This window comes from Eurosta solidaginis, chromosome 4 (genome assembly GCF_040869045.1).
Source record: "Eurosta solidaginis isolate ZX-2024a chromosome 4, ASM4086904v1, whole genome shotgun sequence".
In the NCBI taxonomy this organism is placed as follows: domain Eukaryota; kingdom Metazoa; phylum Arthropoda; class Insecta; order Diptera; family Tephritidae; genus Eurosta; species Eurosta solidaginis.
The window spans coordinates 165,247,260-165,266,530 of NC_090322.1; the positions used below are offsets into that span (position 1 = coordinate 165,247,260).

Below are 19,271 nucleotides of genomic sequence, written 5' to 3' on the forward strand. Positions count from 1 at the left end.
TTGTATTTTGGAAGCACAAGAGAATGGGGGCATAAAAGAGGACCCCATTTTAAAATTGTACCTAAATTAGTACTTAAATTCATCCTATCTCCCAATATTTTTGAACATTGTAAATTTTACCAAGTAGCGCAACTAACAGCTGATCGGTGAAAATTCGCACATTCACACGCACAGTTCTCCACTCAGTTTCAAAAAAAATTTTGATTATTTAATTCAAATTTTAAAGTGAGATAATCTTTACAAATTTATGTATACAGAATATATATGGCGCTTTTGTTGTTATTAAATCAATAGTTTTATTTATTACTAGCCTTTACCCGCGGCCCCGTCCGCAAGGAGAAAATGAAATATGTGGGCTATTCACGTTAGCCAGAAAAAGCCACGAAATGACCCCGACGCTATCGCGGACGGATCCCGAAAACCATCCAGAAACGCCCCGGAAGTGTTTCCAAAAGTTCCCGAAGTAGTCCCAAAAAAACCCGAAATGACAACGACACGATTCTAGACTTATCCAGATAACCACACAGAAATGATGCCTGAAGGGTACCAAATTGATCCCGAAATAGTCCCGAAAAAGTTCCGAAATTACCCTGACGGGCTCCCGGACGGATCTCAGAAACCATCCAGAAAATATCCAGGAAGGGTCCCTAAATTATCCCGACTAACTCCAGAAAAAGTTCCGAAATGGATCCGAGGGGATCCACGATGGATCGCGAAAACCATACAGAAATGATTCCGGAAGGATTCCAAAATGATCCCGAAATAGTCCGGAATTGACCCAGATTGGATCCCGCACAGATCCAGAAATGATCCCGGAAGGGTGCAAAAACTATCCCGGAAAAGTAACAAAAAATCCCGAAATGGCTCCTACGGCATCCCGGACGGATCCAGAAATGATCTCGGAAGGGTCCCAAAATGATCCCAAAATGGTCCCGAAATGACCCTGATGGATCCGGCAAACCATCAAGAAATTATGCCGAAAGGGTCCCAAAATGATCCCGAAATAATACAGAAAAAGTCACGAAACGACCCCTAGAGGATCCCCAAATGATCACGTATTAGCCCCGAAAAGGTCCCGAAATAACCCCGACGGGATCCCGGACAAATCCCGAAAACCATCCAGAAATGATGCCGGAAGGAATCCCAAATGATTCCGTAAAAGTCCCGCATTGATTCCGACGGGATCCCGAACGGATACCGAAAATCATCCAGAAGTGATGCCGGAAAGGTCCTCAAATGATCACCTAATAGTCCCGAAATGACCCTTAAGGGGTCATGGACGGATCCCATAAACCATCCAGAAATGATCCCGATATATTCCCGAAGAAGTCCCGAAATGACCCTGACGGGATCTCGAACGCACCCCTAAATGACCCTGACGGGATCCCGGACAGATCCCGAAATCCATCCAGAAATGATCTTGGGAGGGACCCCAAATGATCCCGAAAAAGTCCCGCAATGATTCCGAGGGGATCCTGATCGGATACCGATAACCATCCAGAAGTGATGCCGGAAAGGTCCTCAAATGATCACCTAATACCAAAATGACCCTGACGGCATTCCGGACTGATCCCAAAATCCATCCAGAAATGATCTTGGGAAGGTCCCAAAATTATCCCGAAATAGTCTCGGAAAAGTTCAGAAATTACCCTGACGGGTTCCCGGACGAATCCTGAAAGCCATCTCTAAATGATCCCGAAAAAGTCCCGAAATGACCCTGACCGGACCCCGAAATTATCCCGAAAACTATCCAGAAATGATGCCGGAAATGTCCTCAAATGATCACCTAATAGTTCCGAAAAGACCCTGACGGGATCCCGATCGGATCCCGACAACTATCTAGAAATTATGCCGAAAGGGCCTGCAAATGATCCCGTATTAGTGGAGAAAAAGTCCCGAAATGAACCCGACGGGATGCCGGACGAATCCCAAAAACCAGCCAGAAATGATGCCGGAAGGGACACCAAATGATCCCGAAAAAGTCCCGCAATAATTCCGACGGGATCCTGAGCGGATACCGAAAACCATCCAGAAGTGATGCCGAAAAGGTCCTCAAATGATCACCTAATAGCATCCCGGACATATCCCGAAATCCATCCAGAAATGATCTTGGGAGGGTCCCAAAATTATCCCGAAATAGTCTGGGAAAAGTCCAGAAATTACCCTGACGGATACCGGACGAATCCTGAAAACCAATCTTAAATGATGCCGAAAAAGTCCCGAAATGACCCTGATGGGACCCGGAAAGGATCCCGAAAACTAACCAGAAATGATGCCGGAAAGGTCCTCAAATGATCTCCCAATAGTTCCGAAAAGACCCTGACGGGATCCCGAACGGATCCCGACAACTATCCAGAAATGATACCGAAAGGGCCCGCAAATGATCCCGTATTAGTCGAGAAAAAGTCCCGAAATTACCCCGACGGGATGCCGCACGAATCCCAAAAACCATCCAGAAATGATTTTGGAAGGGACCCCAATGATCCCGAAAAAGTCCCGCACTTATTCCGACGGGAATCTGAACGGATACCGAAAACCATCCAGAAGTGATGCCGGAACGGTCCTCAAATGCCCACCTAATAGTCCCAAAATGACCCTGAGGGCATCCCGGACAAATCCCGAAATCCATCCAGAAATGATCTTGGGAAGGTCCCAAAATGATCCCGAAATAGTCTCGGAAAAGTCCAGAAATTACCCTGACGGGTTCCAGGACGAATCCTGAAAGCCATCCTTAAATGATCCCGAAAAAGCCCCGAAATGACCCTGACGGGATCCCGAAAGGATTCCAAAAACTATCCAGAAATGATGCCGGAAAGGTCCTCAAATGATCCCCTAATAGTTCCGAAATGACCGTGACGGGATCCCGAACGGATCCCGACAACTATCCAGAAATTATGCCGAAAGGGTCCGCAAATGATCCCGTATTAGTCGAGAAAAAGTCCCGAAATGACCCCGACGGGATCCCGGACGAATCCCAAAAACCATCCAGAAATGATGCCGGTAGGTATCCCAAATGATCCCGAAATAATCCCGAAATGACCTCGTCGGCATCCCGGACGGATACCGAAAATTATCCAGAAATGATGCCGGAAAGGTCCACAAATGATCCCCTAATAGTCCCGAAATTACCCTGATGAGATCCCGGACGGATCCCGAAAACCATCCAGAAATGATGCCGGAAGAGCCCCCAAATGATCCCGAAAAAGTCCCCAAATGACCCCGACGATATCCCGGACGGATCCCGAAAACCATCCAGAAATGATGCCGGAAGAACCCCCAAATGATCCCGAAAAAGTCCCCAAATGACCCCGACGAGATCCCGCCGGATCCCGAAAACCATCCAGAAATGATGCCGGAAGAGCCCCAAATGATCCCGAAAAAGTCCCCAAATGACCCCGACATACTCCAGAAAAGGTTCCGAAATGGCTCCGAGGGAATCAACGACGGATCGCGAAAACCATACAGAAATGATTCCGGAAGGATCCCAAAATGATCCCGAAATAGTCCGGAAATGACCCAGATGGGATCCCGCACAGATCCAGAAATGATCCCGGAAGGGTCCAAAAACTATCCCGGAAAAGTAACAAAAAATCCCGAAATGGCTCCTACGGGTTCCCGGACGGATCCAGAAATGATCTCGGAAGGGTCCCCAAATGATCCCAAAATGGTCCCGAAATGACCCTGATGGATCCGGCAAACCATCAAGAAATTATGCCGGAAGGGTCCCCAAATGATCCCGAAATAAAACAGAAAAAGTCACGAAACGACCCCTAGAGGATCCCCAAATGATCCCGTATTAGCCCCAAAAAAGTCCCAAAATGACCCTGACGGGATCCCGAAAGGATTCCGAAAACCATACAGAAATGATGCCGGAAAGGTCCTCAAATGATCCCCTAATAGTCCCGAAATGACCGTGACGGGATCCCGACAACTATCCAGAAATGATGCCGAAAGGGTCCGCAAATGATCCCCTAATAGTCCCGAAATTACCCTAATGGGATCCCGGACGGATCCCGAAAACCATCCAGAAATGATGCCGGTAGGTATCCCAAATGATCCCGAAATAGCCCCGAAATGACCTCGTCGGCATCCCGGACGGATCCCGAAAATTATCCAGAAATGATGCCGGAAAGGTTCCCAAATGATCCCCTAATAGTCCCGAAATTACCCTAATGGGATCCCGGACGGATCCCGAAAACCATCCAGAAATGATGCCGAAAGGGTTCCCAAATGATCCCGTATTAGTCGCGAAAAAGTCCCGAAATGACCCCGACGGGATCCCGGAAGGATCCCGAAAACCATCCAGAAATGATGCCGAAAGGGTTCCCAAATGATCCCGTATTAGTCGCGAAAAAGTCCCGAAATAACCCCGACGGGATCCCGGACGGATCCCGAAAACCATCCAGAAATGATGCCGGATGAGCCCCAAAATGATCCCGAAAAAGTTCCCAAATGACCCCGACGAGATCCCGGACGGATCCCGAAAACCATCCAGAAATGATGCCTGAAGAGCCCCCAAATGATCCCGAAAAAGTCCCCAAATGACCCCGACGATATCCCGGACGGATCCCGAAAACCATCCAGAAATGATGCCGGAAGAGCCCTCAAATGATCCCGAAAAAGTCCCCATATGACCCCGACGAGATCCCGCACGGATCCCGAAAACCATCCAGAAATGATGCCGGAAGGGTCCCCAAATGATCGCGAAATAGTCCGGAAATGATTCCGGAATAGTCCCGAAAATGTTCCAAAATAACCCCGACGGGATCCCGGACGGATCCCGTAAACTATACAGAAATGATCCCGGAAGGGTCCCAAAATGATCCCGAAATAGTCCCGAAAAAGTGCCGAAATTACCCCGGCGTAATCCCGGAGCGATCCCGAAAACCATCCAGAAATGATCCCGGAAGGGTCTCGATATGACCCTTATGTGATTACAAATAAGGTGAAGCTAATTATAAAACCATGTTAATAAGGCAGCAGGCGCATTGGAGCGAATAAAAAGTTAGATAGAAACATACAGGTAAAGCTAATAAAAGCGTGCTAATAAAAACAATTAATAGAGGGCGGATGGCGGGAGTAGAGGAGAGGACCACTGATCGTTCCTCCAAAATTGTCTAGATCTCGTTCTGTATGTACCAGATACCAAAAACTATTAATTTAGGAGAAAATTTAGATTGAGTTATAACAATTTATGGATTTTACACCAGAGGGGGAGATAAAGGGGGGCGGGCGGAGGGTGTCACTGCTTACTTTGTAAGCCCTCGACTTATTTGACCCCTTGAGTCTGTGATATTGGTGAAGGCCAGTATACGTAAAGTTATAATGTGTAAAAATTATGAAAAATAATTTCTCGAAGGGTCGTGGGACCCCCACCCCTCTTTCCATGTTCGAAAAAAATTTCGCTAGTAGACTACTGTCTGTGTCCCAAATTTCATCAAAATCCGTGTAGCCATTCTGGCGTGATTCAGTCGCAAAGACGAAAAAATATAATAATTAAATTATAACTGTTCCTAGGGGGCGGGGACCACGCCCCTTTTGAAAAATATATAGCTAGTAGATCCTTCTAGACTATTGGCTATATGTGTGCAAAATTTCATCCAAATCGGTCCAGCCGTTCTTGCGTTATTGAGTCACAAAGACAAACGTCTGGACAAACATCCAAACATCCAAACATCCAAACATCCAAACATCTAAACATCCAAACATCCAAACATCCAAACATCTTAACATCCAAACTTTCCCATTTATAATATATATTAGATATTAGATTAAAGCTTTTATAATTTTTTTTTAACTTTGAAAAAACTCCGAACACCATTCCTTCATTATATGACATTCGACTGCCTAGTCTACTGCCTTCCAATCTATTCGCAATATAACCTCTACTTAAGCTGCCAAACTATATAGTAAACAATGTTTTTGAACGTATTTTTGAACTCTTCTGCAGTATTAATGAAAGAAGTTTTTGTTATATTACATTTTGGGTGAACAAAATAAAACCACACATAACAGTAGGACGAAAAAGGCAACAGGTCTATAAAATTGATGGGATTCTGAGGTTCTGGATTTGACCCGTTAACCTGAGACGATTCGGAATATCTATTGTTTGTCATCCATCCATTATGGTATTTAACAATTTGAGAGGGACAGATTAATGAGATAGGTCTAAAATTTTCGAAATTAAACAGATCTTTATCCTTTTTGGGAACTGGAACAATTTTAATTGTCCTCCAGCTGTCTGACATTTTATTGGAGATGAAAATGTCATTTAATGCTGCTCGGAAATTATTTAAAGTGACATCCGGGAGTGACACTATCATACTATAGAAGATTTTATCCATTCCAGTAGCTATATATTTTTTCTTATTTATTTTATAATATACAAAGCCATTTGGTAACAAATAATTTGTTGGTACAAAATTGCATATATGTTTGTTGGAAGATTGTTTTTCCTCGTATCTCGTACTCTTCAGTTGGATAGATCGACGAATTTCGTTTGACCACCTTTCGCAACAATACCTCCGTCTTTCTTCCTCAGCAACACACATTCAATAAAGGCAAGTTTCTTTCCGGATCGAAGAGTATTAGCAACGACTTCGATTTCATCACCTTCTTTGGCAGGCATTAAGTAACTCACATGTAAATCGACTGATACGCCAGGATGGCAAGGCTTAGACATAAGTGCATAGGTCGTCACCATATCCACAATTGTAGCTGTAAAACCTCCATGTAAAAACCCTCCTCGATTAAGATGTTCAGGTGCTACTTTAAACTTAGCAGTACATTTGCCTTCACCTCCATCTACAATTTCCACCTTATTCAATGTCGCCTCGAAGCCTGTAGATTTTGATATTATATTTGATATGCTTTTAATGAATTCTAGGCTTTTCTTGTTTGTCCCCATTTCATTATAAAATAGACAAATATTTGAACTAAAGCTATATTTCGACTAAATTTCCATCGATCTGCTCTAAGAGCAGTGACAATTTTCTTTTAATAAATGGTAAAAATATATCAGCTGTTGTCAGATAGTAGTGCAGCCAAGTTACTGTGTTCTAGAGTTGGATCGTTTCGTTCAGAACTTGTTCAATTGAACGGGTCTCTCAACTGAACAAGTGAACTAGATCTTCGAATTCTGTTCATTTTGTTCTTTTAGTTCATTTGTTCTTTTAGTTCGTTTTACTTAATGTTATTCTTTCTCTCTTCTCGTTCGCGAACATTGTAAATTCATAAATACATACGCAGAAATTCACAGTGAGCACGAACGTCGATGATGCCACTTACACTAAAGATATGTGTGGCACTGCTACAAAAAGATATGTGTGGCAACAAAGAATTCTGTAAAAATGTTTTGACAACACTTGTGTTCTACAGTTATAACTTATAAGATACAGTTATGTTGAAAAATTTTCTTTTAAGTGTTTATAATAAACATAAAATTTAAATATATTTCATGGCTGCAAAAAGAAAGCGTTCTGAGATTTGGAACCATTTTATTGTTGGCGAAGACGGAAAAAGTGGAAAGTGCATATTACTGTAAATCTACATTGAGCATTTCAGGTGGCTCACAAAGTAATCTGGCCCGGCATTTAAAGATAAAGCACTAAAAGTTAATTTAGCCCCCGTTCGTCAAGAAATATCATCGTTGAATCCTCAACAGGCAGCGTCAAGTTTTGCGATGATATCTATTACTGGCCAACAAATAATTACTAATTTTATTCACCGGCCACCTCCAACTCGCAAAGTATAGTTAATTGACCGCCAGGTTCTTAAAATGGTAGCGAAAGGCAATCATGCTCTTAGCATTGTAGAAGAGCCCCAGTTCAAGAACTTAGTTGAAATGATCGCTCATTGCCCAGGATACAAGCTACCTACGCGCAAAAGCTTATCAAATTTAATTTTGTCAAACGTTTATAATGAGCTAAAGGCGAAACTACATACCGAGGTGCGTTTGGCAAATGCTGTTTGCTTGAGCACAGATGCATGGACGTCGAGAGCAAATCAAAGTTATATTGCAGTAACCGCACATTTTGTAGAGCCTGAGCAGGGTTTATTAAAATCACATCTTATAGCTTGTATCGAATGTGTGGAACGCCATACCAGTGACAACCAAATTTCCAACAAAATTACTGCTGTTGTATCAGATAACGCGCCAAACATTATTGCAGTGATAAAATTAGGAGGCTGGCGTTCAGTCCCATGTTTCGCGCACACTTTAAACTTAATAGTTCAAAAAGCGTTGCTGGAAATAGACAATATTAAAACAAAGTCAAAAGCTATTGTAGAGTTTTTCCATCGCAGCACTAGAGGTTTACAGAAACTAAAGGAAACGCAAAAGCAGCTAAACTTGCCCGAATTAAAGTTGAAGATTGATGTGCAGACTCGATGGAATTCCACGTATGAGATATTTGACCGTCTATTAAAGATTAAAGATGCTTTAGCCGTAGTTCTGCCTCGCACTAAACCTGATTTATGTATGACTCAGCAGGATTGGGATGCCATAGAAGAAATAATACCTGTATTGAAACCATTTTATGAAGTGACTGTAGAGTTGTCTGCTGAGCAGAATGTTACTCTTTGAAAGATTGTCTAGACGCAATGTGTGTATTTATGCTTATATTTTATGAGTGTTTTTTTTATTTACAGGTCCTTATAATTTGTAAAATTCTTAAGAAATTGATAGCAGCGGTAGTTTCCACATCAGAAGTAGTACGTGGTGTCTTAAGAGTATTACAATCAGAGATGCTGTCACGTTTTTCCAAAATATAAACTAACTTTTTATATGCAGAGAGTACAATACTCGACCCTCGATTCAAGAGACATTGTTTTAAGAATGAGGATGCATACAAAAAAGCATTAGACGACTTTAAGAAAAAATTTGCATCAATGCAACAAACAGAAAGCACCACGGTTCAAGAAGTTGAAATATTTCAACAGAACGTGGGCACTGTTCAACCGGGCCAGAGCATTTGGGACGAGTACGACTCTGAATTTGCTTTGATAACCTCTTCGACGAATAAAACCGTAGCAGCAACATGAGAACTTGATAAGTATTTAAACGAAGAATATATTAGTAGAGGAAATGATCCATTGAAGTGGTGATGTGAGCGGAAAAAGATATATCCCCGCTTATATACCTTTGCTATGAAACGAATGTGTGTGGTTGCAACTTCTGTACCATGCGAGAGAATTTTTTCAGTCGCTGGTCAAATTATTAACGACAGAAGAACCCTTTTATTACCTGAAAAATTGTCACAACTAACTTTTTTACATAATAATATGTAAGCGATTTCATCTACCTTTATGTTTAATTTCCTTTGTATTTTAGTCCGATCAAATTAGATATTCGAAACTGTATACATTAATGAAAAACATCTTTTGTAAGAAAGTAATTATTACATTTATTAAACTTGAAAAGTTCATATTTACAATTTGTGTCTGTACTCTTTCAATATCCTAGATTTTCCGAAATTTGTTACTTTTTTTGAAGTTAATTATACATATATATATATTAACTTAAGCTGGAGACATTGGTGCTTTATCGGTAACCGTATCGGTAACCTTTTAACAGCTGATTCGACCAACCTTATGAGAATCAATGCAATCGATTATTGGTGCCGCTAAAGTCGTAACCGTATCGTAGCCAACCAATTGGGTTTTGGTTTACCGTCGTAACGATAAAGCTGGAGACATTGGTGCTTTATCGGTAACCGTATCGGTAACCTTTTAACAGCTGATTCGACCAACCTTATGAGAATCAATGCAATCGATTATTGGTGCCGCTAAAGTCGTAACCGTATCGTAGCCAACCAATTGGGTTTTGGTTTACCGTCGTAACGATAAACAGCTGATTACGTTAGGGATACGGATACAGCGATACGACATACGGCACCAATGACTCCAGCTTTATTTATTCATAACACATTTAAATATATCTACACAAAGTACTGCTGCATACACACACCAATCTATACTTGCTGGCTTTTTTCGCGCGTGCAAACAGCAGTGAACAAATTTGCTTGAAAAAAAAAGAACAGATGAACAAAAAGAACAACTTGTTCGTTCATCATAAAAAGAACAAAAGATTCGAATCTCTGAAATGAACGAAAAAGCACAACTCTACTGTGTTCCGAATTGTACTGAGGATCAGAGTTGCCAGAACAAATCTAAATTTTAAATTTGGTTGTTAATTTCAAGAAAGGAAGGTAATAGAGTTGCGCTCCTGAATTGTACCGATGCCTGCCCTGACGAGTCAGATAATTTGCGAAACGCCTTTGAGGCTCGAATAATTCACTTTGAGAATCAGCAGAATCATCGATTAATAAGAAAATTAAAAAAAGCAGCACCGAGGTATAATTATTATAAAATTATTAGTTAGAATTAGTTTTTAACAAAAAACTAAGAAAATAAGGGTCGTGTCGAAAGATATTGACAAAACTAATAACTATTAGTTATAATCAGTGACTCATTTTAATAGGTATTTTTTTTTTGTTGACTCGAAAAAGTTCAGTTTAAAACTTATCCTTGGTGTGAAAGTGTATGGGAATTCCGGGGATATCCATAGCATTTTTATGACGAATCATGCATCCTTTTTAAAAAATCCGCAAAAAAAAAATAAATAAAATTCATTTATTTTATAAGTCCGAGAATAAAAGTTAAATCCCGACTTCTATTTTTTAAGAACAGAATAAAAGTACGACCCAATAGCTAAGATGCGGTTCATCCAAATGAAACGAATTTTTTATCAATCCATTCTCGTAAATAGTTGGATTTGAAAACTGTCCTGTAGGTAGGGACATTTTACATTTTTTGCTGCTAACACTAGAAATTTGTTATCGAAAAACCAGCGATAAAGAAACTCCCTGAAGGTTTCGGGGAGTGTTATCCATGTTGATGGTCCTTTACCGGATATATATCCGGTATATTCCGGTAACAAGCACCATTATGGTACAAGCTCGACCATCTCGGGAATGATTTAATATGTTCACATTGAACCTTCTAGGCCGTATCACCAATTATTTTTTCTGAAGGACATTTTTGCAAAAGGAATAACAGTTTTGGTCCCTTGATACCTGGCTATAATTTTTATAGGTTTTCGCTAATGATTATTTTTATTCCTGTAAAATTTTACGAAATATGCATCCACATTGAACGAAGCTCTAAATATACATAGCCTTTATCGGCTACCTATGACGTCCGAATGCGAAAATTCTATTTCTGTGTATTCTATTTCTGAATCGCTACAACCTGGCGATGCAACCCTTAGTATTTTCGCATGAAAAACCTTTCTCCATTGGCGGCCTTCGTCTGCACTTAATTACCCTGGCTGGTTCACCAATTGTGTGGGTCAAAGTTCAATCCGTGCCACACCCCTTCCTACATAAATTTTCCCTGTGTTCAACAAAATTACAACAACCACATGAAAAGTTCCAATTTCTTTTGCAAATACCTCTTCACAGAAGCAAAATTTTAACATCCGTGTTCGGATTCGCCATCCTGGGTCCACAGCGAGTTTTTTAAGACGTAGGCCCTTCCGAAAAATCGGATAAGCTTATCATCAATTCTACTCATCACACCGTTAAGCTAGTTTAAGTAGGTTGAAAAAAATAAACATACACCAAAACTAGGCTGTCAAAATCAGTATCAAGTATAATCGCGACTGCTAGCATAGATTAGATTGATACGAATCTTTTGTTTACGCTCTCATATTTTCGCTCTCACGAGGGATTTATCTTCTAGTTGATGCTGGCAACAATCACAGATAAATCCCTCGCGCCAGCTGAAGCGGGTGCCAGAACAAAAAATGTGCCAGCCAAAACGAAAAACGTGCCAAAAATTTTGGTAAACTTTAGTTTGACCTACAACTGTAGAATAGCGTTCAAAAATTATGGGAAAAAGGATAAAAATAGTTGTTTTAGTGTAAATATTATTAGTTCGAAGGCGGGGGGTAAATATTATTTCCCGATCAAAAGTTATCGCTAAAACAGGTTTTGTAAATATGAAGTCCCGATGCAACCAGTCTATTTTGATCACAGAACCTGGAACGTCAGACATGTAGGATAGGCCCTACCATTGAATGATGTTAACTATTATATCATATGTCGGATTTACTGAAATTTCAAAAGAATATATGGTTTTCACTGTGAGTTAAATGCGTTACAATATTTGACTAATTACTTTAATCAAAATGTAAATTTTACTTAGATTTGTTTATATTTGACTCCAACTAGTAGTATTATTGTAAAATAAGTTTAAAGAAATGAATATTTTACGACTATCATTTTATTAAATGATTGAAACTATAATCGCCGAAATGTATCTCAAAAATCCCCATAATCAGATCTATTAATTTTTGTTTGGAGTGGCATCACTGACAAATGTTATAAAAAATGTGCATTTTGACAGCGCTCTCTCGAAACAAAGAGTTGCAAATCCATTCATCTATGACTGCTAGTTTTCTGCTCCAATGAATGTCTCATTATCTAAGGCTTGTTTGTTGTTTCGATTGCAGAGCGGTTTTACGTGGCAGCCGGGATGAAGGTATTACAATACATGTTTGTGTAATGCTTGATCCAGGAAAGAAGCCCGATTGCAACCCGATGGAATTCTCCAGCTAACATTAGCCCGTGAAATAGGTCTTCTTCAACTTTGTCGATTGTGAAAGCACTAAAAGGAGCTGCCTGTGAAAAAGACGACGCAAAGATCTCTATGAACCTTTTAAACTAAAACTTGGTTTCAGGAATGGTTACGGAAGAATATATGTAATTTTATCAGCAGATCTAATCCAAGAAAGTTGAATCTATCACAAGAGCTTGCGATTGCTAATATATTTCGATGATATTGATATCATCATTGGTCTGGATAAGGGCAAAAAGAGGTGGTGTGTTCGGTAAATAGGGACAAGAAAAAATCTACGCTTCCGCGCCTAGGCAGCCGATTCATACCTTAAAAATATATGTACATATATCCCAAAGTGTGAAGACTTCAATTAAAATATGCTTGAGTACTTACTTTTTCCGCCTGAAAAATAAAAACAGTCCTTTTTGTACATACATATATAAAACTCCATGTATCTATACATTTTGTTTGTTTATTTGCTTATCCAGTGTTTTGTATAGGTATTATAATATTTTTTATTTTTTTTGGGATGTACATATGTGTTGCTGAAGTATTTTACTAATTTAACACTGAATTAAAGTCGAAACGTTTTTTTGTTTTGTTTGTTAGTTTTGCAGTTTTCCAACTTACTCATAACAATTTAGTTATTTTCTCTGCATAAATGCTATTATTATTGTTAAAAAAGGATTTTTTAAAGAATTAAATAAAATACCCATACAATCTTTTGTAATAAATTGGAACGGAATAATTGAATTCATTTGTATTCTGTTTTTGTGCTTATTTCGTTTTGTTTTTACAATTTTGTCGTTCTGTGGCAGGCATTAAATTTCATGTTTTTGTAATATATTTATTTATTGTGTATCTTTGAATAACTGCATAGTAAATTTCACCTGTAATTGTAATTAATAGCATGAAAAACGAAAGCCTTTAATTAGTGCTAAATTGTGGACCGGTGGAATTGAAACACATTCCTGTTTAATAAATAGTTATGATTCTTATGTAAATTATTTAACTTTAAAAATTTCAATTATTTTGTTTTTGTGTATGCGTGTGTATAACTTTAATTTTATATGCTTGTTTTTTATTTTCATACACTAATTTAACTTTTCATTTTATTTGCTGAGTAAAAGACACGAAAGTGAAAGAGGTTCGCATTTAAATCTTAATTGAATTTCTAATAATTTTTCGTTACAGCTAAATTTTTACGCATGTTTTGGGTTAGGGTGAGGATTGCATGTGTGTGTGTATGTATGTATGTTTGTAGGTGCGTGTATTTTTAAATTTTAATAGGGCATAATTTACTTTTTCCTTCAGAAAAAGTGGTTAAAATTTTTGTTTTCTTTGTCATTTCACTTAATTTAAAACATCAAGATTTGCTTAAAACTTTTTCGCCTTAATTTCAATTTTTTACCTAAATTTTACTTTATCCAAATATAAATTTTTACTCGTTTCAATTTCAATAGCCTAAAATATTTAATTTTTGATTTCTTTCCATTTTTATTTAAAACACCAAAAGCTTAATTTAGAGACTTGAATTTCTTATGTATGGCTTGAATCATACAAGCCTTATGATTTTTATAATTATTTTATTACAATTTTTTTTGTAATTCTTTTTTAATTTTGAATTTTGTTAGATCACTAAATTAAATTTTCTTTTTTTTTCCAAAATGTCCACGTCTACAAATCTTTTTGAAATATTTTCAATTAAGTATTGACTTTAGTTTTAAATTTTGTGTGAGGGAGTTTTGTATAGTTGTTTTAACAGTTGTGCTGTTGCTTTTTTCTATATATGTAATACTCCTACATATATTGGTGCTACAGGCTAGGTACACTCACAAACATAAGAGTGCCGTTATATTGCTGTTTAAATGTTTTTGTTTTTGTATTCAATAATCGACTGTACCTAAATTAAAATTTCTTTCTTGTCACATTTATGCTGCTATGTACATTCACAAAAATTTTGTAGCCAGTCTTGTTTTCATTTCTAATTCAAAACTCATTGCGAGCATTTTCTATTAGCAATATAGGAGTATTACATATATGCATACATATGTATATGATTTTGTTGCTTTTACATACGCGTATTTTTTCTGTAATTTCTCTGTAATATGTTTGTTTTGTTTTCTAATTATGGAAAAATTTACTGTTTATCTTGCTAACAAAAATTGCTTAAAAAAAATTTGTGTAAAATTGAAAACAAAAAAGCTTAGAACATTATCACATTGTTAACGACTTTGTCCATAGCACCCTTCGCGTAATATCTCTACCTCAAATTCGAGTCTGACCGTATTAAATTTAAGTTATTTTATTTAAAAAAAACACTTATTAAGTTTAGCATACCTACATCGGTTTAAATAATGAAAAAAATTTCGACACATGCAAGGTGATCGCATATTGCCAACATATTCCCGGGACCAAGAAGAACAAAAAATATATAAGCAATTTGTTTGAAAAATCGATGTTCAAAGCGCTCATGTCAGCCAATTGCCACTTATCACATTTCTGTCGATTGCGAGCGCATTTTTCATTGTAGAAAGGTCAGATATGGCATGTTGTAAGAGCATAGACTTTCCCGGTAGAAATGAATGTGTGAGTTATGGCTCCAACAGATCCAACAAGTCATTTACTTGCCTGGCAAGGAAGAAATTGACAGCAGAGCTGGCCGTGTTTATTTTAATGGTGAATGCCAGATGGGCAATGTATCAGTCGTCGCATCCTTCATGATAAGCCAATTTTCTATTTTTAACATACGTCAGCCACGTCATATATGTTCCACTTTATTATATTTGCTATTTGGAGTACCCATGTGTTAAGTTGACTAACTATTATTTACTAACTATTATTTTGATAATGAAATCTACAATTTTATTATTAAATATAAGTATTTTCGTCCAGTGGCGTTACAATAGGGTCGCAGGGCTGGCAAAATGCTACGGGCTCCCGAATAAAGAGGACCCTGGGCCAAGAGACCGCGAGCTAAAATTACTATTTTTTTCTTTAAACTTATGGATTAAACAGATACAGTAATAAGTGGCGGGCAACGAAGAAATTGGCAGTTGATTTGGTTGCGTAAATTTTAATAGTACAACCCAGGGTTCGAATCGTAACATACGATCACGGATCGAAAACTATATTCACACAAGCGATAAATTTAGGCTATCCAACTATTTAAATAATAATATTTTACGGATCTAGTGAGTATGCGTTGGCCCTAGTTCACATATTTCATTAATCCGATACACAATTTCGGAGCTATTGTGATTTAAAAAATGGCATTCGATCACGGATCGTATGTTACGATTCGGCTCCAGATAGGCAACGTATTAGCTGTCGCATCTTTCACTCTTCATTCACTAATTTAGCACTTTTGACGTTCGTCAGCGAAATATGCGACGGATGTTGCCTTGACTTTTATTGCTGAACGTGTTTGTGAAAAATAGTTGTGCGAAATTTAGCAACGTTAATTTTTTATATATTATATGTTTTCAATGATGACATCATCAAATTCATTGCAAAAAATGTATGTAGGTACGTCGATCTTTATGTATCAGTCATACCGGAGGCGGATTGTATCTTCCGAGCTCTTTGTGTCACCATCAAAAAAATAACGGCTCATGTATTTCACCCAAATATAAAAGATAAAACTATTTGAACGTGCTAAATTAATTATAACGATCAAACTCGAATTTGCGACTCCTACTTTATTTTAAAAATTTGTTTGTAAATTTTTTTTAATCTTTTCGCCGACTTTGAGTTCTTATTTGGTGCTTCGTATAATGCGATACCCTAAAAGTATATCTCCACACCAAAAATAAAATAAACTGCTGTAGGCTTTCACAACACTGTTGGACAATTCACAAGAGTGCCGTATTCATGTAAAATTTTAAGCTTTTAGTTGTTTCGATTGTAAAATTTGCTTGAGCCTAGCACAGAATACCTTTTGAATTGCCTATATAGGAAAATGTCGCATATGAAAAGCTACAGTGCTCTAAAATCAGCAAGTATTTTTTATGCACTAAGCATTTTCCATAGTACTGTGGAACCAATGCGTACTTAGTTCTTTCTCGAATCTACATACATTGTTTTCCTTCTATTTACGCAATTACGAAAGCGTTTCTCGAATAACCTCACTCATAATACCAATTTTCTCTACTTATACCTATAAATTCTCACAATCATTTAGCCTTTATTTAATTCTTCATTTTCTCACCAAATTTTCTAATCCTTCAATTACTTAAATAATCAAATACATTTATCTCCCTTCAATATTCCTATCACAAAAAATAGCCAACATGTTTCCGATTTATAACCGATGCTCAATTTACATACTATACAATCGCCTTAACTCAGACGCCTTCACATGCCTATACATAATTTTTTAAACATCAATAGGTTCCAATTCAAAGTTGTTTCATATGCCTCCACGTCCTTACCGATTTCGATATCTTCTGTTGAATTTTCATTGCGTTTCATTTTCAATGCATACCTAATTCTTAATGTTAAATTTACTGTTCCAAATCCAAATATTGCTCAATAAACACAATAAAAATTGTAAAAAAAAACATAATTTGTATTAGTTCTAAATAATTTAATGTGTTTTAAGGGCATAAATCCAACAATATATATTTTATTTGTATTGAAGTGTTTTTTGTTAAACCTAATATTATAAGGCGCTTTTGTTACAGTAAACAGTTGTGTTTTTGTTTAGTTTTTACTATGTGGAGAATAAAAACAAATATTGTGTTTAAATTACCCTTATCACGTTTGTCGATTTTTAGATCTCTGCAGAGTTGTCTCAGTCGTTTTAATTTTTTTGTTTATTAGCTACCGCGTAAAAAACGACGATGTGATTATCGCTATAGTTTGCTCGCCCCACAGATAGTCGACAAAACTACTGTTTATTAGCGACTCTACAAAAGTGTCGATAGTAATTTGCTTCCATAAGCGACATCGTGAAAGATTTGAGTATTTCATTTTAAGGAAAGTAAACGATTTTATGGAAACTTTTGCTATTTATTTTTGTTTATTAATTTTAATTTTTTACTTTTGTTATTGTGAATGTACGAAAATCAGTCTCTATTGCTGTTTTAATTGTTTTTGTTGTGAGAATTCGTTTTCGGCTTATTAGTTTTTGCACTTTTTTAAGTTTTTATCTATTGATTTGGCTATTGGCTAATCGTGTTACTAGTTATTTAATTACGTTTTCTATAACATATTGCATTTATTTAGCAAAATGTTTTATTTAAAGATTTCGAATTTTCGGTCTGCTTACTAGCTGTAATTAACACTTTGCTTCTTTGTTTCATTATCATTTAGCTTCTATTTTACTATTTTTATTAAAAATCAATATCGGTTAGAAAATATCACATTCTTACTTCGTTCGATCGAGAGACATTTTTGTTTGTTTTGTTTGCTATGGCTGGTCTACATACATATTTTTTAGCAAAAGTTTTTTGTTCCTTACATTTCTGCCTTTAAACCACGACTTTTGATTATAAATATATTCTTTTATTTATGTATTTCCTTTAAAATTTTTGTCTATGTATTTTTTCCTATTATTTTTTATTTTTCATTTTTCATTTCACATTTTTTGCTATTTATTATTATAATTTTTGTTAATTATAAGTTTCTTATTTACAGTTTAATTAAATTTTTCTCTTTAAGCCGTGCATTCATACTTATGTTTTATTAAAATATATGTATATATATTTTAAAAATATAACTAATTTTAATATTTGATTGAGGTCATTTTAGAATTATTGCTAAATTGTTTTGCAAATCCTCGATAGATCGATGGATTGACAGTCGTAAGATCGCTGAGCTGCCAACATGGTGTTGCTAAGTGGTTAAGCCGGCATCATTGGCATTGCCAGATTTTTTTTATTCATTATCATTCCTTTATCGATATCTTTTATGTGGTTTTTATGCTCATATACATAAGTAAGTATAAAGGTTACCCAAAATTTGTATTTCGTTTTTTTTTTTTTTTTTATAAAAATTAAATTAAATTATGAGGCCGAAATATGAATCAAATTTGGCCGCATTACATTTTCAAGTTCCATTAGAATGACATAGTAAATCAATACAAAACTAATACGGCTATAGTCAACACAACTTTATTATTACTCAATTTATAATAATTGGTTCGCTTATAGAGGTGCAAATTTGCACTACAATGTGCAACAAATTTACCGCAATTCAGCTTTAAATATAAACTGATTGCCATATCTTGCTGGAACACCGCCTTTTTTAGTTTAACAAATCATAAGTTAACTATAATGAAGATTCTATATGTCTCTGGCTTAAAAACGTATCACATTTATTGCCTTCATTCCTGCAAAAGTTTGTAAGTGTAGATGCCGTTATTATTTTTCGTTATAGTTGTTGTTGCAACTGCAGCTCCATACTACAATTAACCTAAGGAAAAATACCTACATATCATTAGCTTAATTCACAAAGGCCCTAATCAACAGATTTTTCGTTGAGGAATTCCATGATATGAGGAATTTAAAACCAAAACGAAATAAGTTGCTCATAACAGGTTCCTAGATACATACATATTTGAGAAAAAGTTCTTAGTCTTAAATAGAGGCAGGCCGAATCTATTTTATTACAGCCAAAAAACGGTATGACGAACACAGTAATAACAA

The 19,271-nt window shown here is 36.9% G+C and overlaps 1 protein-coding gene across 1 annotated transcript; it reads right to left on the reverse strand.

The window, feature by feature from the left end:
* Window positions 1-6,334: 6,334 nt before the first annotated feature.
* Window positions 6,335-7,015, reverse strand: LOC137248305 (acyl-coenzyme A thioesterase 13-like). The gene has a single exon (XM_067779177.1). It carries the CDS (start codon window positions 6,905-6,907, stop codon window positions 6,473-6,475), a length of 435 nt encoding a protein of 144 aa, XP_067635278.1. The 5' UTR covers window positions 6,908-7,015; the 3' UTR covers window positions 6,335-6,472.
* Window positions 7,016-19,271: the final 12,256 nt, after the last annotated feature.

Coding starts and splice junctions, on each gene's coding strand:
- LOC137248305 (XM_067779177.1), bottom strand. CDS start 6,907: ATGGGGACAAACAAGAAAAGCCTAGAATTCATTAAAAGCATATCAAAT.